The sequence below is a fragment of the Acipenser ruthenus genome, chromosome 54 (assembly GCF_902713425.1).
Source record: "Acipenser ruthenus chromosome 54, fAciRut3.2 maternal haplotype, whole genome shotgun sequence".
In the NCBI taxonomy this organism is placed as follows: domain Eukaryota; kingdom Metazoa; phylum Chordata; class Actinopteri; order Acipenseriformes; family Acipenseridae; genus Acipenser; species Acipenser ruthenus.
In genome coordinates this window covers 2188863-2215237 of record NC_081242.1, presented here as the reverse complement: position 1 = coordinate 2215237, position 26375 = coordinate 2188863, and the positions used below count along the sequence as shown (strand labels likewise).

The following is a 26375-nucleotide window of genomic DNA, read 5'->3' as shown; positions in this document are numbered from 1 at the left end:
TATATTCTGTAAGAATGTGAAACAGCTTGTTTAGAGATTGTGATTGTGGTGTTACGTTTAACAGGAAGCTTTCTGTTTTAAAACAGCTAGTTTAGGGATATGATGATTTTCTTTATACATACCGTGGTTAACGTTGAAATGATTCCCTTTGTAAAGGGTATTTTGTATCCTCTTTATGCAATATTCTTTGTTGTTCTCATTCATGCTGTTTGTGAATTCCCAGTCATTCTACAAGGTAATGTATGCTTGGTTTAATCTTTCTTCTTTATAACATATCTATTATAATTTGACAGCAAAAAATCTTAATCTGACAGAAAATAAACAATTCCAAAATAAATGAGGCCCAAATAACTTCTGTAGAGAATTGTTTAGCTTGTAAAATAACATTAAATAGGTTTTTTAGACTATATTTTGAAACTACTTAGAGAACGCTGCAATATTAATAATCGGCCAACAGATGGCAGTATGCAGAACGGCTTATCCTATGTGTTAACTACTAAAATACAGTCAGTTTTAACAGAAAAAGATTATCCTTATCCCTAATTACATTTTATTTGGTCTTAAAATAATCCTATTAGTCCAAAGAATGTAGTAGTAACATTTTTAGCTTCTAAAATAACATTAAATAGGTTTTTAGAGTTCTCTGTAATTTTAAAAAAAGCCATTATGCAGATCCAGATGCATTATGGGTAGCCTCCTACAACCCTAAAACCTTTACAATTTGAACCTGTGCTAACATTTATTGGATTCAAAAACAACTTTAAATCACTTTTTAGAATATGTTGTAATATTAAAATCAACCATTATATAGAACCATGTGTATTATGGAACAACACAGATACCTACCACGACCTGGAAAACCAGCAGAAATGTAGGGGCCCAACACATTTTCATCATACCATCATGGGTTAATTTTCATTATAATATCTGTATGAATATACTGATTATAAAACTGTTTAATATGTTTAGGGATTCTATGTTTGTCAAGAACCCCAGTTAATGTTATGGAGGGTCTCAAACATGATCAAAAAAGAAATACACACGTAATTTTCTATTTTCTTTCTGTCTTTTTCTTCTTTATGTAACAGTTTATAAATTAGGGCACAACAGACACCATTTATAGGGGTGGGCTATTTTTGACGGATATCCGGTTAATGTCAGAAAAAAAGGGCTGGACATAAGGGTCATAAATCACTCAGCGGTGTGGAAAGGGGTTGGGCTTAATGTCATATATTAACCAATAGGGGTGGGGCTTAGGGTCATAAATCAATCAAAAGGGATGGGGCTGATAAAAGTGACATTCACTGTATTGCCTTTACTACTTCATTTCACTTTTATTTTGTTCATTACTTTATTTTGAAGAAACGGTATTCGGGATTTTCAGATTCCTGTTAGATATTTCGAGATATAGGCTGTCATTCCTATTTGTGCTATGTTTTAATGTGTTTTCAGTATTCCAGGCCTGTCAACCATAGAAAGCAGCTGTCATTCCCTGTCATTCCACTTTTATTTTGTGTACTAGTTTATTTTAAATAAAGTGTATTCGAGATTTTAGGATTCCTGTCTGGGATTTGGAGATTTTGACCATCCTTGTTGATATTGACCATCCTTTTTTCCCCATTGTAGTCAATGGGCAATCCACTCCCCATTGTAGTCAATGGGCATTCCACTCCCCATTGTAGTCAATGGGCATTCCGTTTTGTCATTCGTTTTAGTCTGTCCCAAGGCAGTAAAGAAACAAATACATACACACTCCACAGCAAGCTGTGTAGGGAAAAATAACAGTTACCACGGCAACGCAGGTAACTGATTTTGTTTTGTTTTTACCAGCCCACCAAGCAGGTAAAACAAGCAACTCAACAACGGGGCGCAGCATAGATGGGTCCCGATGGAGGAATCGGGCTTGTATTATTTTTTATTTCTAAACTGCAAGGCAGTGAAATAAAAACGCACATACACGCACACAACAGCAAGCTGTGAGGGTAATACAGCAGACACCACGGCAATCGCACAGAGAGGGCGGGCTGAGGCAGTCCAGCAGAGTCAACTCCACAGCGGGGCACGGCAGAGCCGGGGTCCTGTGGAGGATAACGCGTCTCTTTTTCTTTTTAAACTGCAATAGCAGAGGAAAACACAAAACAGTGACCACTGTAAGGTTTTAAGCAGACTGCAATCGCAAAGCGATGTAGGCTGTTACAGAGAAAAAGAGTAAACACAGCGTAGTAACTGGACAGGGTGTCTAGCCTGGACTACATGCAGTCACACGACTGGGGCAGCGCGTAGCCGACAGCGGAGTGGAGCACCTTCTACAGGCAGAGGGCAACAAGGCACCCAAGGGCGCTATGTGCACTGATGTACTAGACACCTGCCTACCAAGCACCATGCGCACAGAGTACCGTAAGCACTATGTGCGCTCTTGCACTAGCTTTGTACCAAGCACCGCACGCAGAGGGTACCCTGTGGGATGATGGCGTTGCAGGCCGTACAGGGATGGGACCCCGATATGGGCCTGACTTTGTGCATTAGCACTGAGGCACTGCTCACACTACATTGAACACTGGTAAGTGTTAACGTAGTGTGTACACTCACTAGCGTTACAGCAAGGTATTAACACTGCTCACTGTGCGCCGAGTACCGTCGGCACTTAGTGCACCGCGTACTGTGCAGGGTATGAGCACTAGTGTAGAACCAGTTTACGTATGCACCATGCACTATGTGCGCACCATGTATCCTGTTTTTACAGGTACCGTGCAGCACTGTGAGCTATGCGTTAGGTTGAGCATTGCTTACGCAACAAACTGGGCACCAAACACCGTGTACATGTACCGATCACTGCTTGTTATGTGGTAAGCAGTGCTTACGTGAACTGTGTACCGTGCGCACCGTGCGTAACTGCACTAGAGAGGTAGAGGTACTAGCGCTTGCGCACCACGCGCACTGTGCGTACCGAGCACTGCACAAACTGCGTACAATGTGTCGCTATCGTGCACTATCGCTGAGGCGCTGGAATATACATCGCCTGCGTTGAGCACTTGTGCACTGAGATAAGAATATCACAGGCTATACATGTGCCGTGGTACCGCAGCACTGGAGAGGCCACTACACAAAGTGCGTACCCTGACCGCGTGGTCAACACACACACACCTGGTCAGCACAAAGCGTGTACCGGGTGGGGGGGGGGACTCGGGGCTGAAGCCGTGGTGGGTAAGTTTAAGCAGACAATAAAATATTATATATCTATATCAGAAAGATAGAGAAAGAGAGAGAGAATACACCATTAGATTACACAACGCGACTCACCGCAGTAGTCAGGCTCGGCCGGCAGCTCCACTCGACAGCACGGATACGGCAAGGCCTAGCCCCGTGTAGGAGAGCGCAGCTGGAGGTCAGTCGACAGCGGGGATACAGCCAGGCCTCGCCCCGACGAGGACACGTGTACTCTCAAGAAGAAAAGACAACCATTTGCGGATGACTGCACAGAGAGTCGCTCACATTCGACAGACAGATATAAAGAGTGGCCTACCACGCAAGCGGGGAGACAGAAAGATAAAAGGACTCTGTCCTTAGCTTTCAGCATGAATGCCAGGGAAGTACAACTGACTTGAATCCACTCGAGAAGTTATTTTCTATCAACACGCTCAATCTAGACACAGAGGTATTACCTTACCGTCTTGAGAGGGAAAAAGAGTGAGATATCACTATGAGCGATGGTTTTATGCCCTCGGTGGGCGGGACCGAGTGCGTCATCCTAGGAATGGGGCCTTTGGCAGCTCTGGTATAGAGAACTCAGCAATACCTACCTCAAGGGCAGGAATATCCCATACATAATGTTTGGTGGTCATCTTCGAATTGAAAGGGAACCACAGCTCCTTTTCCTTTCGGTTTTGAGGTGGGTATTCTGTAGGTCCTGAGATATGTCTTCAGTTTTTCTTGAGTGGTTTCTAGAGTTTTCTAGCCGATTCAAAATCAGCACTCTACTGACTCTGGCAGGAATTAGTGCACAGTGAAAACACTCTGCGTTCCTTTTTATAAAGACAGTGTTGCACACGGGGTTCTTAAAGGGACAGGCATAATTTTTGGCCCCTTACAAGTATACCAGACAGGGTGCCTCCAGTTTCTGGTCTACTGTGTTTAAGTTAATCATACAACTGCATAAGTGGTTCTCTAGATCGGATGTTTTTAAAAAATCACATTAAAATGCTAAATGGGAACAAACATCCTCTCGACATACTAAACAATATTTAAAACTTTTTCAAACTACATTGTGTTTTAAAATACAGTATGCTTCATATAGTTAAACTTCAGGTTTGTTATATATGCACTGTGTGGGAAAGCCATACGCTGTAATGTACACACTATATAAATTCATGAATATGTTACTTATATTTCTTAAATTATTAATAAATGACTTGAAAGTCCAGTTCTATCTGAAATCCAGTCGTTGTTTGGTATAACTTTAAAAAAAAAAAATTGTTTAGTAGTTCTCTGAAGTATTCCCACAAATTGTCGATTACTTTTTGAGGTAGCTTGGCTCCTTAAATAATTGAGCTGATGACCCTATATTGTTATTGTTTTTTTACTCATAATAATGTGTTTTTTAAACTAGAAAGTTATTATTTTGGAAATTTGGAGAGAACTGAGGGCTCATCCACCCTTAAATTAATAGTTTTATTTTTTACAAACAAATGAGTCGTCGACGCTCCATCCCACGCTGTGTGAGCATCTCACCCAGTCTAGTTCAAATACAGGCGCGCGAGCCGGCAGTTACACAGACTAAGAGATGCTCTGACAAAATCAAGAAAGGGACAACACATCAAAAACAAACTTTAATACAATATTAAAAGAAGACTGAAAACGATAAAGTGTAAAGGAGAGAGAACCAAAGTCTAGAAGATTAAAGAAACAGACACAGTAAGAGGCTGACTGACTTGTGTGATGAAGTGGACTGAGGCTCGTTTTAACTGTGGAACTGGAAGCCACAGGATTGTGAGGTAAGAAATTCACACTAAAGACTAAAATGTATTTTTGTTTTTATTTCTATTGGTGAAGGGAGAACAGGTGCCTGTTATTTTAAAGAGCATTTGAACCGTATATAGGCGTAGTTGTAGAAAGACGGCCAGGTTTTACAGCAATGGGCCAGCTGAGAGAATTTAAATACTGATAGAGTTTAAGATTTAAATTAAAAATAAATGTGAATAGTTTGAAGTGAAATGGAGAAACGCTGAGTTTTTATTTGGCATATTCACTTCCAGTACCATACATTGATCAGAGAGTAAGATTTCTCATGTTTCAACTGTCCAGGTTTACTTACTCGCTTACTGACATACAACAACCACCAAATGAGGATTTTTTTTTTAAATTTAGGGATGGTGATCTTTTGATTTTTAAAATGGATGCAACTTGAAAATATCACATCGATTCATAATCCGGGGTTTTCGTGGAGGCATGTGTCTGCAGGCACAGTCATGTTTTATTGATGAGCAAAGAGAAACCTAATCAGAATTTACGGACCACTGTACTTCTCCAGCCAGGACCCCCTTGAAATTAGATATATCTCAATTGTTCTATCCTGGTTTAAATAAATACATTTGAAATTTGTATCCTAATAACCAGCTGTGTCAGACTTATCAGTATTCTTTCGGTGTGAACAGAGAGTATTAGCAGATTAAATAGACATTCATTTCAAACATGTAACTCCCTGACTCTGTTCACACTAGGATTGAGGTGCTTCACTTGAGGTGATGATGTGGAAGTGCAGAGACGGGAGGGACAGTAAAGAAAACCTGGGGATCTACTGACCCGCAACCAGCCAGCATGTGAGGTGATGAGAGCTCTTAGGAAATCAACTGAAACACACAACACTGCAAAGTGTAATTCAACTTTATTAGCAAGTATGAGCGGAAGCAAAAATCACAGAATCTAGACCCATCTAGTAATTCATTTTACAAAGAAAAATCCACAGCACGGATCTGTGTAAGGTACAATATTATTATTTCATTAAGCAGAAACACAAGACAATACTATTTTGCAACTGTATTGTAATCTAAGATACAAGGCACAGTAACAAGTTAAGCAGTATATTGGTAACACATGTCATTGCATATCAATAACATTTAATATTATTTAAATTAATATCTTGGTCATTAAAGGCATTTACAAGAACATGCTTTATTGTTTGGGTGCTATTACATGCCAGTCATTTTTGCTTTTTGCTGTGTTCCATCACTACATCCAGGGCAATTGTTTCATAAGAATGATTTTCGGACTAGGTAACTTTTTAGAGCTTCTGCTTATTTACTTCATGTTATACACCTCATTTATACTCTTCACTGCTCGTTCCTTTGTTATGTTTCTCCATTCCGCAGGGGCATCAGCAGGCTTTGCCTCATACACCTCTGCAAATTCTTCATTAAATGTAGTCAGCACGTACTTCCAGTAGTCAGAGGCTTCAATACTGGGATCCGGGGCAATGTTCCAGTCAGGGTAAAATTTCCGATAGTCTTTACAGGGATGAAACTTCCACTCTGTGTCACTATTCTGGAATGTACTTTCACTGTATACATCAGAGGTGCATATGGTCTCAACTAGTTTTCCAGATCTTTCATATTTGTACATACCCAGCCCTTTTGGTCGATGCACTGATGCATGGTGTTCTTTGTGGTCCTGGCCTCCTGCCTCACAGGGGACCTTGCAGAACGGACACTGCTTTCCACAACCAAACACCCTCTTGAACAGCTCGTCCTGCGGCTTGAATGGTAGGCTGTTAAGCTTCTTTTTGATATCACACCCTTGAGAAAATTCTGCACTTAGAGAGTTCTTCATGTCATTCACACAACCTTGAAGATACCCAGTGAACTCGTCTGTGTTTGCGCTGTCCTGGATAAGTGTTAATCCAAGATTGTCTGTGGAAATCACAATATCACTGTTTAAATTACTGCAGATGTTTTTAACAAACATAAAAATGGTTTCACTCTTTGTTAAAGTCTTATTTTTTTCCTTTTCAATGGCTCCTTGTATTTTTTTTGTTATTACTTCAAAACGTTTGACTTCTAAATCTGAAAGGGCTTTGCTGTTTGAAAACTGATCAATAATACGATTCAATATCCATCCCTTGACAAAACCTTCATAGTCTGTACAGTAAAAATAAAAATTTTTAAAATGATTTTCCTCCAGGAACTCTCTCAAAATTGAATGCTGGAAATATGACCGTGTGCTGTATTTCACAGAGTCTGCACCAGTCAGCATTTCATCCTGAATATCTATCCCAAGGGCTTTGTTGATGTACTCCCTCACTGCAGGCTTGAGGCAGCGCTCAGTGAATTCTTCAGCCTTCTTTCGGCTCTGATCCTTCTCATGGTAAAGATCTGTGAAGTCAGAACAGTACTGCTGCCTAGAGTTTTCCAGATGTTTCCGGGGGTCATTGACTACAATGAAATCTTCGTGCATCTGTTGGAATTCCCTGGCAGCAAACCCACAGATGTGCAGCTTCAGATCAACCTCAAACTGGGTGTTGGTATTCAGCTTCTTAATTTCCTTCAGCTTGACATCTAGCATTTCTAACAGCTCTCTGGTGTAGGTCTCATGGTAGTCAGTTTTACTGCTTTTTTTGTGTGATACAAACTCTGTGCACTGTTCTGTTATAGATTTCACCCACGCCTCTGCTTCCTCTTTGGGGTGTGTTGACAAGCGCATGTTATCGGAGAGGTGTTTTTTGTACCATGCACGATCAAAATGACCGTCAGTTACATTAAAGTGTGTTTTTCCATATTCAGTCAAATCTGTGGCCTCATTTAACACCATGTTAACTGAAACTGCATGTGTTTTTAATTGTTTTCTCAATTGATTATAAACATCGCCTACAATGTCTCGCTTCTCTAAATCTTTGAAGTCCAGTCCCTTCACTGTCTCTTCCCACATCTTTTCAAATTCCTTTTTTAGCTGCTCCTCAGGTAAACCCTCATTTATTTTCCTGCAGTCTCCAAGCAATTTTAATACTCTTTCCTCTAATATTGCTTTATGCTTCCCATAGGCATCATGTACTTTCTTCATTCCCTTTTGAAAATCAATAGCTGCTGTCAACTTGTTTGTCACAGAGTTTTTAATTTCAGTCCTAAGAGTTTTGATGCTGATCTCAAAGGCTGCTCTGTAGCTTTCTACAAGGTTAACACGTCCATCCTTACTTTCATAGTATTTAGTCAATTTATCCAGAGTTGTATTTTCTTGTGATTCCAGCTCATCTTGTAATCTGTTGAGAAACTCATCAAGGTTTGACGACTTGTTTTTGGTATTTGAAATTCTTGTCTCAGCAGTTGCCAGCCAGTTGTACATGTGCTTTTGGAAGTCCCATTCCCATTTACCATATTCAACACACAGATTACTGTAAGCCTCAGCCACTAGACTATTTCTGAAGCTGAAGATGAAGTTCTCATGTTTAACGGCTTTCCACAAACTTTTCATCCACTCCAAGAACTCTGGAAGAGTTTGGTATTTGCAGCTTTTTAACACCTCAATCAAGCTCTTCTTGAACTCATATACACTTTCACTGTAACCTGTGTTCACTGGAGCCATTGGTGGAATACCATGCCACAGGCCTGGGATGTACCAGTTACTGTGTTCAGGATCATACTCCACAACATCTGTGAATTGTATGTTGGGATCTAGCTTTTCCATCCTGGCAGCTACCTGTGTCATCTCATTCAGTTGTTGTAAAAGCTTTTTTCTGTCCCTTGCATTGTTGTCATGAGCAGACACGTCCCCCACATTCTGGTGCAGAAACTGACAGTTTGGTTTCTTTCCCACTTCCTTCATTCTAAGAAAGGCGTGCACCACGATCTGTAGGATATCCTTCATCTCTGTGGAGTTCTCCATTGCGATGTTTATTATGGTGATGTCACTCAAACCTACAACCAGTGTTGCAAGCTCATTGTCATGTTCATAGCTGTCTTCTAGTTCTGCCAGCTCTGGAGATTTGAGACCTTCAGTGTCGATTACCAAGATAAAATCACAGTTCAGCTCTTCTTTAAGATCCTCTTTGACTCTGATTAACAGCATGAAGGCTCCTCTTGTGCATCTGCCACTGCTAACTGCAAACTGAACCCCAAACATTGTGTTGAGGAGGGTAGACTTCCCAGTGCTTTGAACTCCCAACACTGTTACAACCAGCAGCCTGCTTTTGTGCTGAACTTTCTCATGGAGTTTTGTTAAAACATCAGCCACCCACCTTACAGGGATATTTGATGCATCTCCATCCAGCAGCTCAAGAGGGAAGCCATCCAACAGCAGATCTGCCCCCAAACTGGAAAGATATGGAAATTGCTGATGAGATCCTTTAGACCACGCTGCTTCATAAATCTGCCCAATTTCACGCATGAAATGCTCAATTCCTAAAGAGCTGTTTGAGATTTGCTGATCCAACTCTGTAATTTTTATTTTATTTTCTCTTAAGTGCTCTGCATTACATAGTTTTTTGTATTGATTTCGGAGATCAGAAAGTTTTTCTCGTGCTTTATCATCCAATTTCAGCTTCAACCACTTAAGAAAAAATGATCTTTTTTGTTTGTTTGAATTTGATATAGCACATATGAAACATTTCATTGCTTCAGTTAAATCATGCTTGTTTTGTTTTTCTCGCAGTTCCTTTATTTCTTTCTGGAGTTGACACTTATAGTCTTCAATTCGCTTCTCTCCTGCTTTTTGTAGTCTGCACTCCTCCTTCTCTAATTTGGCCAGTTTCTTCCAGTCTTCATCTTGCAATGGTAGCTGTTTCTTCTTAAATCGCAGAACATTGTCTATTTTGGCTATTTTGGCTGTGATCGCTGCAGCACGTTGTTTTCCTGTCTGACATTCAGTGCTCTCTTCATCTATAGCAATTCCAAATTCCTTTGCTATAGCAGTCATGTCTTCTATTTTGATTTTATGTGGCCTATTTCGTATGATGCTTTCCACTGTAGAGCGAAGGTTCTTTACAAAGTCTGCATCATTGATCTTTCTGTTCTTAACCAAGAACTGTCTTTTTTGTAACTGTAACTCTGATTTTATTTTGTCCATGTGTTTCAGGGTTTCCTGCTTTGATTTAACCTCAGAATTAAAAACCAAAAACAATCTGTCTTTAATAGTTTTAAGGGAAACCAGTAACTTGTACTCTGTTTCCCCTATGTTATTAAAAAATAGGAAAACTGCTGCTGAAGATTGCATTAAAAAACAAAACTGTGTTTGAAAAGAACTGACATCTCCACGTATGTTAGCAATGGATACTGGTTCAGGAAAAACATCAATATTTTTGTTTCCACAGGGAAGGTACCAACTGATCTCAGCTAAACCATTAGATATCCTCCGTCTAACATCTCCACAATCCATATTGCGATGGACAAAGATATCATGGTACTGATGGGGGTTACTGAGAACCTGGTTCAGAATCTGAGACTTTGATAAACTGCAGTCACCCAGCCTGACAAAAGAGATCAATGGCATGGCAGTGCTGACTATACTGTTTTCTACAAACCCCTTTGTCTCTGGTGGTGAGGAGGGCCTCCACTCCTTCACAATGTCTCGCATGGCCCACAGCATTAATGTACACTGATTAGTGTCACAATTTGGTAGCAAGAGAGGTACAGCAAACTGGCACATCGACATTTTTGACATAATTTCCTGCTGGAAGAAGCTGTCAGTGCACAGCAAGACAGCTGTGATAAGATCTAGTGGATTGATTACATTATCTTCATCATTATCATTATCAGCCATAATATCACTGATTTTAAAATCAGACGATGCTGTGTTTGTTTCTGACTCAGCAGCACTGCATCTGATGCTTCTTGCTTTTACATTCACCATCATGAGGGTTTTCAGAAAGGAATGTGGAAGAGATTCTGCTGACAGAATTGGTTCTTCTGTTATACTTCCTGTACCAATCTGAAGGACATCACTCAAGGTAAGTTTGGTTTTGAAGTTCTGGTCCAGTCCTAGATCATGCAGATATTTCTGTAGAGTTTCTGCAAGACAAAATATATACAGAACATTTCAATTAAAATCAAAATTCTTACCTAATTACATAAGAACATAAGGACATAGGAAAGTTTACAAACGAGAGGAGGCCATTCAGCCCATCTTGCTCGTTTGGTTGTTAGTAGCTTATTGATCCCAGAATCTCGTCAAGCAGCTTCTTGAAGGATCCCAGGGTGTCAGCTTCAACAACATTACTGGGGAGTTGGTTCCAGACCCTCACAATTCTCTGTGTAAAAAAGTGCCTACTATTTTCTGTTCTGAATGCCCATTTATCTAATCTCCATTTGTGACCCCTGGTCCTTCTTTCTTTTTTCAGGTCAAAGAAGTCCCCTGGGTTGACATTGTCTATACCTTTTAGGATTTTGAGTGTTTGAATCAGATCACCGCGTAGTCTTCTTTGTTCAAGACTGAATAGATTCAATTCTTTTAGCCTGTCTGCATACGACATGCCTTTTAAACCTGGGATAATTCTGGTCGCTCTTCTTTGCACTCTTTCTAGAGCAGCAATATCCTTTTTGTAACGAGGTGACGACATTTCTGAGTCAACATAAACTCCTAGGTCTTTTTCATAATTCCCTTCTTCAATTTCACTATCTCCCATATGATATCCTAAAACCATGCTGGCTGTCTCCCAGGATATTGTTACCATATAGGTAATTTTCCATTTTGGATCTTATTATAGTTTCCATAAGTTTACATATAATATAAGTCAGGCTTATTGGTCTGTAGTTACCTGGTTCGGTTTTGTCTCCCTTTTTGTGGATCGGAATTACGTTTGCTATTTTCCAGTCTGTCGGTACAACCCATGTGTCAACCCTTGGTTAGCGGTTTATAAATAACTTCTTTCATTTCTTTGAGTACTATTGGGAGGATCTCATCTGGCCCAGGGGATTTGTTTATTTTAAGAGCTCCTAGTCCCTTTAACACTTCTGCCTCTGTTATGCTAAAGTTATTTAAAATTGGATAGGAACAGGTCGACATGTCGGGCATGTTGTCCGTGTCCTCCTTTGTAAAAACCTGTGAAAAGTAATCATTTAATATATTTGCCATTTTTTTTTATCACGCCCAACCTTCGCAATTTGTTTTTAGTTGGCGCCCCCCCTGTGATCCATGACCATAGAACACCACACCTAATTCAGTGTTCAAAAATAGAACAAAAAGAGTGATTAGTAGAAATTCTACTGGCAGTAATCTAGTTGGGGGTTTCCTATTGCCAGTACAAATTCTACTGCCAGACAGAAGCCCCAAAGACTGCTTCCAGTAGTTTAACATCAGGGCTGAAGAAAGACATATTTCTATTTTATTGACTTAAGTTTTAGGAGGAAGTGAAATGGGTGGTGTAACACAGCAGGGAGGGGGGTTAAAATCCTCCCTGCAGAAAACATGTGCGTATGCACATTTGTTTTAATTGAATTGTTTTGCTGTATTGTTTGGTTTAATTTGGTAATTGTTTTATTGTTAATTATCCCCTGCACCTTGTAGTAATTGGAAATTAGAACCAGGTGCAGGGTATTTAAGAGGTGCAGTCAGTCTGCACAGGTCTGCTGAGTAGAAGGAGACAGAAGGTGTGCTCTGTTTCCGAGCAGTCGACGGAAACGTGTGTGCAGTGTAAACCTGTATGGTTTTGTTTGAAGCTTTTGTTTGTGTTGCAGGTAAACAGCTTAGCTGTCCTGTATTATAGTTTAGGTTCCTGTTTTGTGTTTTAGTTATTGCGCGAATAGAGCTAGGTGTTTGTTTTTGTTTATTTTGTTTATTAAAAATAGCACGTCAGTACCTTAAACTCCATTTCTGTGTCCTGGGTCTTGCATATTGGGGGCAAACGAACGACCGTGAGTGACGGCCCGTTTACAGTGGTTATATTAAGAATGTGTTTTGTGCAGCTACTGGCATTGGTTAAACCTACTAAAGACCTTCAGCTGTTTATATCCCACCTCCACTCGCTTATGATTGGACTGCCGTGGAGAAAATGCAGATGTTCTATTGGTTGATTTTATTTTATATAAAAAAATAGAACGCACGATTAAATTAAAAAAAATAATAATAATTTAGGTTCAACTCTTTAGTTGATTAATCAGTCCGATTAATCTATTAATTGGAGCAGCCATAGTTTTTACAAATACATAGTTGGGCTATTTTATTTTATTATTATTATATTTCTTAGCAGACGCCCTTATCCAGGGTGACTTACAATTGTTGCAAGATATCACATTATTTTTTACATTCAATTACCCATTTATACAGTTGGGTTTTTTACTGGAGCAATCTAGGTAAAGTACCTTGCTCAAGGGTACAGCAGCAGTGTCCTCCACCTGGGATTGAACCCACACTGCTGCCCTATATTTTAGCTTATGTCTGATTATTATTATTATTATGTTTACTGAGTTTCTTGAGCTGTAACGTTGTTCTTTTGGGTCAAAAGTAAGACTGTGAAGAAAAAAATGTCATACTTTAAAATCCATATATTGCTTTTCAAAGTACTATAAATAAATTAGGGCTGCAACGAAGGGTACATTTTGACTTTGAAAGGTTCGGAACACATTACTGAAGAAAGGTTCGAACCTTTGATGGTACTAATTTGCATAAGTTACTGGTGACGTCACCATAGCTTTGTGTATATATTTGATTGAAAATCCTATTATTTTACAGGTAATCCATATAAATGGAATAAAACATTCACACGTAGTTTAAAATACGTTATATAGAAGAACAGTAATCATGTTTTTTATAATTTAAATAAAAATACACATTCTTTATTTACAGATAAATGATGCTGCTGCAAGTAAGCTTGCATTGCAGCAGCAACAACTGCAGCTGACTTAGGCAAAACAAACTTAATTTAGCAGTCACAGTTCCAAGCAAGTTATCAGTCACAGTCACATTTTACTACTACTAAAAGTTATGCTAAACAACGCTTTTCTGTCGAGATGGCGCATGAAGAAATTCCGCCTCTGGTTAACACAAGCTGGAGGTGAGAGGGGCGTACGGTGCTCAGTTTTTTAAATTAAAATGATTAGTGGTAGTGTATGTTTCAAACATATTCTACCATAGCACTTATCTTACTCTGTCTTGTATACTAGGTATTCAGGACATATTTTACTGAAGCAATACAACCTCTATAGGTACCCCTCCCCCCCTCCCTTATTTATTGTCAACATGTTTTTTTTTTATTTTCGCTTTTGGTTCAATGCGTACCAAAATAATTGATGGTCTTCATATGATAATTTTTTTTTTTTTTTTTTTGAACCCCTGCACATGGGGCAAGAGTTACACAGCTTTATTGCATGAACACAACACCATCCCTGGAATCCTTTTCTCCATCACATGTGGTTTATGTATCATCACAAATGTATGAAATATAACAAATGGGTCTACTTTGAGCTGGAATGAGACAAAAAAGAAGTAGAGATAATCTATGAGGCAAATACCCCTAGTTGTAGAGAACTGATCCTTACTTGTGCAGACAGATGTTGAAACAGGTGTGCTCTGGGTTCCATTTTCCAGCACTGTGGTGACTGTGAAGCTGTACTCTCTCCCAGGTCTCAGCTTAGAGATGACAGTGGAATTGAAGGGTGCAATGGCTTCATCTTGGTGACTCTTATCAGAGCTGCAGAAAGTTATTTTGAAGCTGTGTGGGATCCCATCTATACCAACAGGACTGTCCCAGCTCAGAGAAACATAATCAATTTCCACTGAGTCTATCTTTATCTCTCCAGGAGGAGATGGTTCTGGAAGAGAAAAGAGAACTGATGTAACGTCAAAGTAGATTGAGAGACAGAAGAAGAGTTGTAAATAAATAATTCTTACTTGTACAGAGAAATCTTGAAGCAGGCATGCTTTGGATCCCTTGACCAGTAGAGGTGACAGGCGAGGTGTCTGCTGGACCCTGAGGTTTGTCCTGGTCTTCAGGATTTGGGGTGATGGGTGTAGCGTCCAGAGTTCTCTCTGTGCTGGGCACTTCTCTGGTGTCCTCAGCAAAGTGAGTGATTTGGCTGACCGCCGTTTTCTTCATTTCTACCTGGAGTTCAGCCTCTTGAGCCCCCTCACCTGGCACGCTCGTCTCTGATGACATCTCCGAGGTTCCTGCAGAGGGATATTTCACAGTGACTGAATTACAAGCAAGTCTTGCATCTGAAGCAAGAGCAAAATCTAGTCCATTGCTTGCAGTAACAACCTATGGCAGGATTTTTGAGTTAGGGTAGTTAAGAAATCAGAGGACTGTATACAAAATATCTCAAATATGAAATACTGAGTTCATTGCAGTCATCAGCTACATAGATCACCTATTCAACAGAATGAGGCAACAGACAAGTGAGTACCAGCATAACTTAGTGTTTTAGTATCACTTTAGTGCCTTAACAAGTTGTTCTATTTTAAGCAGTTGGCACCTAACAATTGGATTTGGTGACCAATTTTCTTTGGCTTTTTTCGGTTGTAGTTGCACATTTTTCCATTTGCTTCAGAAATGAACGAGTATTCGAAACTTCAAAGTATTCGAGTAGGAATTTTATATACAATACTCGATTCTTCAAAGATTCAGACTCACCCCATTGGCCGGGGTTCCACGCAGCTTAGAAAGTCGTCATTCTCTCTCTACAGGCACTATTTATGTGACGTAGCAGCACATACCACACGCTATAGGAAGTGCGCGTCTAAAACATCGTGCAACTTTAAAAGAGGGGTAAATCGCTTTCTCAGACTAAAAAGCCATACTATTTACCACTAAATATTTTTCTTTTGCACGGAAACATGTCCGGAAGTCGTACATTATGCTTACGAGACTTTAGAAGTGAAATCCTGTTTGTGATGTAACCTTGCACAACTTACTACTATAACTGAAGGCTGTGCCAAGCAATCCTTTGTTGACAAGCTTCTTTGACCAAATAGCAAAAACATACAGGACAGTGTGTGATTTTTGTTTGTGTTTTTATTTTAACTGACACCATGTATTCAGCATTTCACATTATTGACATAAAAACTGCTTTATAGTTAAGTTGTTTTATAAGCAAATAAAAACAAATACCCTTTGCAATAAATGCATAAATAAATAATAAAGTCTTTACACTTTTTTTATTATCTTCGTGACTGGTCATCGGCTAGCCGATTGCTTTAGCCTAGACTGTTCTGTCATATTTCAAGTTAGCTATAACATTTTATAAGTAATTTGAACTCTGCAACTGTTTAAGAGCTGAAAACAATTAAAAACATGTAAATAAGCAAAATGTCAGTTCAATTAAGGGTCTTGTTAAGTAATTGAGAGCTCAGTTGGAATAATACCAGCATCCACAGGGGGACCCCAGGACCGAGTTTGAAAGGAAACATTAGGTTACTTACTGTAACCCTGGTTCCCTGAAAGAGAAGACGACCACCAACAACAGTACGTATAGGATATGCCTGCCCATTGGGTAGGTATTTTCTGAGCTCTCTATACCAGAGCTGCCGATAGGCCCCTTCCTGGGATGACGCCCTAGGTCCCGCCTACCGAGGGGTTAAAACCGTCATCCTGAGGAAGCCATTTCCCTTTTACATCGAACCTGTGAGGGTGAACGATGCGACCTCGCTTTTGGCGGTGCTCTTCTCTTTCAGGGAATCAGAGTTACGGTAAATAACCTAACGTTCCCTTTCAATTCGAAGATGACCACTAACAACAATACGTATGAGAAATGTATACCAGAGCTGTCGCGAGGGAGAAGGAACTGCAGCATACGAGGGACGTGTCAGAGCAGTATAACCGAAGGTTAACGGTGCGAGTGTGCAACCTCAAGGACCCTCGTGCCTAGTGAAGGCAAGGAAGTATCTACCACATTCAAGCAGTAGAACCTAAAAAATGTATGCGGTGTAGCCCAGCTAGCCACCGTACATATATAGCACAGCTAGGCCCCTCTGAATAGGGCCCAAGATGTAGCCAACCCTCTAATAGAGTGCGCAGCTACTCTCCCAGGTGGGGGTAAGCCAGCACTGTCATATGCCGCAGAGACTGTGTCCGCAATCCAATGCGACAGTCGCTAATTTGAGAGGGGCTGCCCTAGGGTACGCATACTGTGACAGACAAAGAGCTGGTCAGTATCACGCAGAGCTCTTGTCCTATCCATGTAACACCTCAATGCCCGCACCGGGCAGAGGAAATTAAGAACATAAGAATGTTTACAAACGAGAGGGGGCCATTCAGCCCATCTTGCTGGTTTGGTTGTTAGTAGCTTCTTGATCCCAGAATCTCATCAGTCAGCTTGAAGGATCCAAGGGTGTCAGCTTCAACAACATTACTGGGGAGTTGGTTCCAGACCTTCACAATTCTCTGTGTAAAAAGTGACTCCTATTTTCTGTTCTGAATGCCCCTTTATCTAATCTCCATTTGTGACCCCTGGTACTTGTTTCCTTTTTCAGGTTGAAAAAGTCCCCTGGGTCGACATTGTCTATACCTTTTAGGATTTTGAATGCTTGAATCAGATCGCCGCGTAGTCTTCTTTGTTCAAGACTGAATAGATTCAATTATTTTAGCCTGTCTGCATACGACATGCCTTTTAAACCCGGGATAATTCTGGTTGCTCTTCTTTGCACTCTTTCTAGAGAAGTAATATCCTTTTTGTAACGAGGTGACCAGAACTAATGCATTGTAGAGTTTTAACATTACTTCCCTTGATTTAAACACTTCTCACAATATATCCGAGCATCTTGTTAGCCTTTTTTATAGTTCCCCACATTGTCTAGATGAAGCCATTTCTGAGTCAACATAAACTCCTAGGTCTTTTTCATAGTTCCCTTCTTCAATTTCACTATCTCCCATATGATATTTATAATGCAAATTGTTACAATATAGGTAATTTTCCATTTTAGATCTTATTATAGTTTCCATAAGTTTACATATAACAGAAGTCAGGTTGATTTTATTTTATATACAAAAATAAAACTGCACGATTAAATAAAATAAAAGTCTGCGATCAACTCTTTAGTTGATTGGTCTGATTAAATCTGAGCAGGCCAATATATATATATATATATATATATATATTGTAATATAGCGGGTTGTGAGAGACGGCAGGGAGGGGGTTAAAACCTCCCTGCAAAGAAAGAAAAACATGTGAGAATGCACCGTATTGATTGCTTTATTGTTTCATTTAATTTGCTTATTGTTTAGTTTAATTGTTTTATTGTTAATTATCATCCGCACCTGGGCGTTATAAAAAATTAGGTCCAGGTGCGGGAGTTTAAAAGGAGAGCAAGCAGTCTGCTCGAGGCTGCTGAGTAGAAGGAGGCAGAAGAGGTGCTCTGTCTCCGAGTAGCCAGAGAAGAAAAGTAAGTGCGGTGTCAAATCTGGGTGTTTAAGTTTGTGATTTTTGAAAAGTCGGGAAAACAGCTTAGCTGTCCCGTGTTAGGAAGGGTGTTCCCGTGTGTTAGTTAGTGCTCGTACAGAGCTAGGTGTTTATTTTGTGTATTTGTTTTATTTTTGTCTTTATTAAAAAATTAGCGCAACCGCGCAAGAAAATCCATTTCTGTGTGCTGGGTCGTATTTTTAAAGGGGCACGAACCCGTGTGAGTCGCAATCGTGTTACATATGGTGGCAGAGTGTGTGGGCGCCCCTACGACCCGAGAAATGGAGAGCATCGAGGAGTTATTTGCGCGAATCAATCGCAATACTGCTGCTCAAAGAGAGCAGACTGCGAGAATGGAGAGACAGATGAGCGAGTGGGGGTTGGCACCACTGAAGAAAAGGGAGCCAACAGAGTTGGAGCTGTTGCTCCAGAGATGGGAGCAGGCTAGCTCAGCTCCGCAATCTCCCGAGCCAGAGGGGGAGGAGCCGCCGCTTCCAGAGCCCAGAGGGGGAGGAGCCGCCGCTTCCAGAGCCCAGAGGGGAGGAGCTGCCGCTGCCAGAGCCCAGAGGGGAGGAGCTGCCGCTTCTGGAGCCTAGGGAGGAGGTGACAAGCGTACATCCACCACAGCCCCGACCACCACCCCTACGGTCCAGTCCGGCGTCGCTGCGTTCAGTCCCTCACCCCTTGCTCCTGGACACCCTGTCGGTTGGCCTGGACCTCCCTTCACTTGACCTGGAGCCCAGGAGTCGGCAGGATCGGGCACAGTTCTGCACCTGGTCCCCTGCTCCGCTCCTCCTGGACATTAAGACGTCGCTGTGCTGCTCCCAGACGTCGCATACGCTCCCCCTGGTCACTACTTCGCTCCCCCTTGCTGACCGGACGTCGCTGCACTGGGTCCCAGCTGCAGACCTCTGCCCGCTTCTGCAGCCTCCAGTGCTCCGGTTGTCGTTCCGGTCGCCCCTGACAAACCGGTGGGGTCCCTCGTCGCCGGTGTGCGGTCCCTACCTGGCTGAGCCGGGATGTGGACCGATCACCACCAGGGTGGGTGGTTGTGTTTTAGGGGAGGAGGTGGCCGTCTCGTGGCCTGTGTCTTGTAAAGACAGGGGGGGGGATGTGTAATATAGCGGGTTGTGAGAGACGGCAGGGAGGGGGTTAAAACCTCCCTGCAAAGAAAGAAAAACATGTGAGAATGCACCGTATTGATTGCTTTATTGTTTCATTTAATTTGCTTATTGTTTAGTTTAATTGTTTTATTGTTAATTATCATCCGCACCTGGGCGTTATAAAAAATTAGGTCCAGGTGCGGGAGTTTAAAAGGAGAGCAAGCAGTCTGCTCGAGGCTGCTGAGTAGAAGGAGGCAGAAGAGGTGCTCTGTCTCCGAGTAGCCAGAGAAGAAAAGTAAGTGCAGTGTCAAATCTGGGTGTTTAAGTTTGTGATTTTTGAAAAGTCGGGAAAACAGCTTAGCTGTCCCGTGTTAGGAAGGGTGTTCCCGTGTGTTAGTTAGTGCTCGTACAGAGCTAGGTGTTTATTTTGTGTATTTGTTTTATTTTTGTCTTTATTAAAAAATTAGCGCAACCGCGCAAGAAAATCAATTTCTGTGTGCTGGGTCGTATTTTTAAAGGGGCACGAACCCGAGTGAGTACGAATCGTGTTACAATATATACCGTGCCGTGAAAAAGTATTTGCCCCTGTCTGATTTTCTGCATTTTTGCACATTTTCACATTGTATTTGTTCAGATTTTTTTGTGGGTTGTAGTTGTATATAGAAGAAGTCTGAGAGAAAAAATTACACCAGAGTTTGGTGCTTCTTTCATTTGTTTGGTGTGCAAGGTGCACATCATGCCACGAACAAAAGAAATTCCTGAAGACCTCCGAATAAAGTTGTTGATGCCTATCAGTCTGGAACGGGTTACAAAGCCATTTCTAAGGCTCTGGGGCTCCACTGAACCACAGTCAGAGCCATATTGTCCAAATGGAGAAAGTTTGGGACAGTAGTGAATCTTCCCAGGAGTGGCCATCCTGCCAAAATCTCTCCAAGAGCAAGGCGTAAAATCGTCCAGGAAGTCACAAAGAAACCTAGAACAACATCCAGGGTTCTGCAGGACTCTCTCGTCTCGGCTAAGGTCAGCCCTTGGTAGACGAGAACACGCCCCTTCAATGGGAAGCAGAAGCAGCACAGGTAAGTAGAACAGCGTTCCCTCACATATCCCCCCCCCCCCCTCCTCAGCTCCAACCCACCGGTTTGAGCGGCCCCACTAATGTTTTACATCCTGGTCAACCCATCTGCATTAGCGTTTTTGGTTTTGTATTTAATATATAATTTTTTTCTCAGTAAAAACTTTTTCCCCTTAACAGTGTGGAGTATGGTGTGTAGATAAGTGGAAAAAAATCCTCATTTAAATGTATGAAACTCTGTGGCACTGACACAACAAAATGTGAAAAAAGTTCAAGGGGGTGTAGAGCCAGCAGCGACCCCAGGCAAAAAAGAGCAGGCAGCGACCCTAGGAGAAGCAAAGGACACAGCCACTCCAGGCGAAGCGGGACCTTCAACACCCCCAGGTGAAGCGGGACCTTCAGCAACTCAAGGCAAAGCGGGACACTCAGCAACCCCAGGTGAAGCGGGACCTTCAGCAACCCCAGGCAAAGCAGGACAGGCAGCAACCCTAGGATAAGCAAAGGACACAGCCACCCCAGGTGAAGCGGACCCTCAACAACCCCAGGTGAAGAGGGACCTTCAGCAACCCCAGGTGAAGCGGAGCAGCAGGCAACCCCAGACGATCCACACGTGGCATCCCTGAGCGGTGCAAGGCAGGCATCCTTGGACAGTGCAAGGCAGGCATCCCCGGTCAATAGCGAACGGGCATCCCCGGGCGATGGCAAACTGGCTTCCCCGGGCGATGGCAAACTGGCATCCCCAGGCGATGGCAAACTGGCATCCCCGGGCGATGGCAAACTGGCATCCCCGGGCGATGGCAAACTGGCATCCCCGGGCGATGCACGACAGGGCAGCAGCGGTCCCTCGAGAGGCGACGGCAGCAGCGGACCCTCGAGAGGTCGACTGCAGGAGGGGAGCCAGGACCAGCGGTGGTGCTGGGGTTGGCCCTCTTCTCAGCCACTGTGACCCGGCGGTTTTCCCCCTTGCTCTGCTCAGCAGCCTATGCAAGGGGGCCTGCGGACCGCCAGCCACCTATCCCGGTCCGTCCTGTCATGAAGGCAGAGGCAGCTCCTGCTCCCCTCCACCTGATGGTAGTGCCGAAAGCAGCAGGGGCTGCCTCCACTTCTGGCGACAAAGGCGGCAGGGGCTCCTCCCCTTCTCTCCCTGGTGGTAGTGCTGGGAGCGACAGGTAGTCCTCCCATGGGTGTGGAGGTGGGAGTGGCAAGCAGTCCTCCCACAGAGGTCGAGGTGGAACCAGCAGGTACTCTCAATCTAGCTCTCAATGAGACTTCTGCACCTGTTAACAAGTAGTTTGGCCCACTCTTCCTGAGCAAACTGCTCCAGCTGTCTCAGGTTTGATGGGTGCCTTCTCCAGACTGCAAGTTTCAGCTCTTTTCATAGATGTTCGATAGGATTCAGATCAGGACTCATAGAAGGCCACTTCAGAATAGTCCAATGTTTTCTGACACTGGGCAGTACGTTTTGCTCCAGAATGCCTTGATAGTCTTGAGATTTCATTGTGCCCTGCACAGATTCAAGGCACCCTGTGCCAGGTGCAGCAAAGCAGCCCCAAAACATAACCGAGCCTCCTCCATGTTTCACTGTAGGTATGGTGTTCTTTTCTTTGAAAGCTTCATTTTTTCATCTGTGAGCATAGAGCTGATGTGACTTGCCAAAAAGATCCAGTTTGTCCAAAGGACATTCTCCCAGAAGGATTGTGGCTTGTCAATATGCATTTTAGCAAATTCCAGTCTGGCTTTTTTATGTTTTTCTTCCATAGAGCCCACCTTCGCTCAAAAAGCGACGGATGGTGCGATCACAAACTGACATACCTTCACTTGGAGTTCAGCTTGTATCTCTTTGGCAGTTATCCTTGGTTCTTTTTCTACCATTCGCACTATCCTTCTGTTCACTCTGGGGTCGATTTTCCTCTTGCGGCCGCGCCCAGGGAGGTTGCCTACAGTTCCATGGACCTTAAACTTCTTAATAATATTTGCAACTGTTGTCACAGGAACATCAAGCTGCTTGGAGATGGTCTTGTAGCCTTTACCTTTACCATGCTTGTCTATTATTTTCTTTCTGATCTCCTCAGACAACTCTCTCCTTTGATTTCTCTGGTCCATGTTCAGTGTGGTGCACACAATGATACCAAACAGCACAGTGACTACTTTTCTCCATTTAAATAGGCTGAATGACTGATTACAAGATTGGCGACATGTGTGATACTAATTAAAGAAACTAATTAGTTTGAAATATCACTATAATCCAATTATTTATTATCTTTTCTAAGGGGTACCAACAAATGTGTCCAGGCCATTTTAGAATATCTTTGTAGAATAAACAATAATTCATCTGTTTTCACAGCTTCTTTGCTTTATTCTATGACATACCAAAGGCATGCAAGTATACATGATAAATTAGCTTTTAATTTCATCACTTTTCAGGAGGAATGAAGCATTAGTTCAATGAGTTTTAAGGGTACCAACAAATGTGAGCACGTCTGTATATATATATATATATATATATATATATATATATATATATATATATATATATATATGACAACAAATATATTATAAAATCCATAATATACCATTTAAATACATCATATAATACATTTGGATCATTTTAGGTTTACCAGATTTCCTGACTGATAAAAATGATTTATAAACAAATAACAGCAGCTCTGAAACAGTTTTCAAAATATGTTGTTAATTGCAGCACATTTATTACAGTCATGTATCATGTACTATTGTAACATTGTAATGTATAGGCTATAAATGAATACTGGAAAGCATTCTCAATAAAAGTTTCACTCATTGTCAAATATCTGTAATTTCATTTAGAAACTGATACGGATTACAATGTTTATTTCATTTAAAATCCTGTCCTGTCTCGAAATGTCCAGTTTAATTACATACATTTCATGTCAATGTATAAAAATGTTATTCCAGTAAGCATTAATTTCTGTTGTCTATGGTTTAGAAATGTGCAGCAAAAACATGTTTTTATGAACAAAAGGAGATTTCTTACAGCACTGAAGGACACTGTCTGTAGATAGAAACAGAAAGACATCGAAGACTAAGTAAACAACCTTAGCTACATAGATAGCCTTGTAGGCTTTGTGTGTATATCTTGATTTTTGCTTTTGCAGCTAAATAGATAAATTAACTAGACATTGCAAGATTTGGAGAATAATTTAATAGTTTATTATCCAAGTTTAAAAATACAATTTTACAAGTAGCCTTCATATTTCTTTAAGTTTCGTTTTTTCTTTTCTTTACTTACTTCCTCTTCTCTTCTCCTCTCCTCCGAACACCCACCTCGAGCAGGAAAAACTGCAGGGTTTTATACAGGTGACCATCTACCTATTAGCAATAAATTAATCACCTAATTAATTTGGGAGATGGCCACCTTCTGCACGGGTTTTTAATTATTCCTGGCAGAGGACGAGCACCCAACCTCGCCGCTGCCAGAACACATTTAAAATAAAAATAAAACAACAACATAAATACAAACCATAACGATAATAATACAACAATAATCACAATAATAATAACAACGACTACAACAAAACAAATACAAAAAAATAAATTGCACAGGGGCGGAGGCCCGTTCTATAAATAAATAAACAATATATTTAAACAGCAGGGCTCTGCCCTGTCCACTTTTCATGTCAGAGCTTTCCACCGCCCTGCTACAACCCATTACAATTAACAACAAAATGAACCACCTCATTGTGATCAAATTGCAACTCTCTCTCTTAAACTATCTCTCAGTTTCTTATTTTGTGTCTGTTGTTAGTCTTCAAGAAATGAAGTGAATACCTGATACACTCCCTGCTGAAGAAGTTCAAACTCTCCACACCTTGTCCTCTGCAGGTCTTCTAAACACTGACACAGTATGCAAAAAAAAAACTGTTTATATCAGATGCAGAAACGAAACTGGAAGCACAAACCAACATCCCTTTCTTGCCAGTCAAAACCGGTTTTGATCTAAACATTATCCTGCTTTATGTTTGAGGCAGTCTGAAACACAGAGTATATTTTAGTCCTCACCCCTGTGCCTGTTTTAATTATCCACAATTAAACCCAAGTTTATAAAAGTAGGTTTACAACAGAAGGTAGGAAGTACTTTTTACACAGTTATAAATTCTGCACAAAATCTGCGCAGAATGATCTCTGTGAATGCACCCAGTGTTTGTTCTGACCTTGCAGCTGCAGTTTCGCTATGATAACATGCTTAACAATGTCGGGTAGCAAAACATTAAAATAAAAATCTCTGTAACTTCTAGAACCACATTTAAAACAGGCAAGAATAAAGCATATTTAACTGTTAACATGTCAAGATATTTCTCAATAAAACAAACCATAACTTTCCTGTAGTAGTAAGGACAAATCCACGTTCTGTATACCACTTATTTTAATTTAATTAAACCAAAGATTTATTTTTAGTGCTATGCTGTCTTCTCTGTCTTTTATTCACTATGCCCTTTTGTAACTGTTACTGCAACAGCCAAGGGCGCTGGAACTAGGGGTGCTGGGGGTGTGGCAGCACCCCTGGCTTTGTATGACTTCCATCATATATAGGGGTTACAGTTTTGTTCAATGTGTTTCAGCACCCTCACTCTAAAAATTGTTCCAGTGCCACTGGCAACAGCCCAGGCAAGTGACGCATGATAATTTCCAGTAGTGGGCTCTTACTAGTACTGTATTTGGAATTCGTGTTTTTTTAGTAATTGCTTCAAGTAGAAAATTACATTTATGTTTTCGGTAAGAACGCAAGAAGAGACGTTCAAACGTTAAAGAAGGCAGATTAACAAGATACATCTGTTTTAATGGATGATGAACTGCACGTTTCATTTTTAGCCTCCAGTAGTAAATAGTTTCTCCATTGACCATTGTTGATTAAAATAGGTAACGTAACCATAGCGTTATCTGTAGGTTCTGTATTGGTTAGGTTATTACAGAACATTCTGCTAATGTTCTCCTAACGTTCTCCTAAACCTAACCCTAACCCTAACAGGTGCATTCAGAGATAATTCTGCGCAGAATCTGACCAATTTAGCCAATGGGTGCGTTCACAGAGGTAATTCATAGAAGATCATTGGCTAAATTGGTCAGATTCTGCACAGAACGATCTCCGTGAATGCACCCCTTATGCACCATGAACAGTTCACTGAGCAACTTTTGACCCCCCCCCCCCCCCCCCCCCCCCATTATGCCAGTCAACCGTAAACCCAGGTCTTTCACGCTCTTAGGGGTTGTGACCCCCAGAAGAACATGATAACACACAGTATGACTATATATACAAAGCCCCTTTTCCCCACAGTACAGTTAGTCGGGTTACTAAAATATTATAGAGAAATATTATAGGGAGGAATGGACTGTACCATCTTGACTACAGTACTACATACATAGCTCAGTTTGCGCTGTAATGGATTATGAAACAGATTGCCACCAGTGTTAAGGTAAGGTTGTATGTCATTCATAAAGATTAAGTTTTAGATAAGTTATTTTTTTCCTCTCAAACATTCATAAAGATTACATACTTGTGAATCTGTAGAACCATAATAACACTGTGATATAGCTGGCACATTCTGCCAGCCTCCATAAAGTCTAAACTTGCCCACCATTATTATTACATTTCTTAGCAGACACCCTTATCCAGGGCGACTTACAATTATTACAAGATATCACATTATTTTTTACATACAATTACCCATTTATACAGCTGGGTTTTTACTGGAGCAATCTAGATAAAGTATCTTGCTCAAGGGTACAACAGCAGTGCCCCCCCCTCCCGGGATTGAACCCACAACCCTCCGGTCAGGAGTCCAGAGCCCTAACCACTACTCCACACTGCTGCCCAGCCATACATGTGTTGTCAAGTCAGTATGCTTTCTTTCTTAT

At 41.3% G+C, this 26375-nt stretch overlaps 2 protein-coding genes across 2 annotated transcripts in view; both read right to left on the bottom strand.

Moving 5' to 3' along the window:
- Positions 1-26375, bottom strand: part of LOC117397990 (titin-like) — a 293410-nt gene that overhangs the window by 51869 nt on the left and 215166 nt on the right. The window lies entirely within an intron of this gene.
- On the bottom strand, positions 6128-15138 carry LOC117398120 (interferon-induced very large GTPase 1-like). Its single transcript, XM_059016995.1, has 3 exons — positions 14806-15138; positions 14454-14726; positions 6128-10988 (listed from the first exon to the last, which is right to left on the bottom strand). Exons 1-3 carry the CDS (start codon positions 15068-15070, stop codon positions 6295-6297), a joined length of 5232 nt encoding a protein of 1743 aa, XP_058872978.1. The 5' UTR covers positions 15071-15138; the 3' UTR covers positions 6128-6294.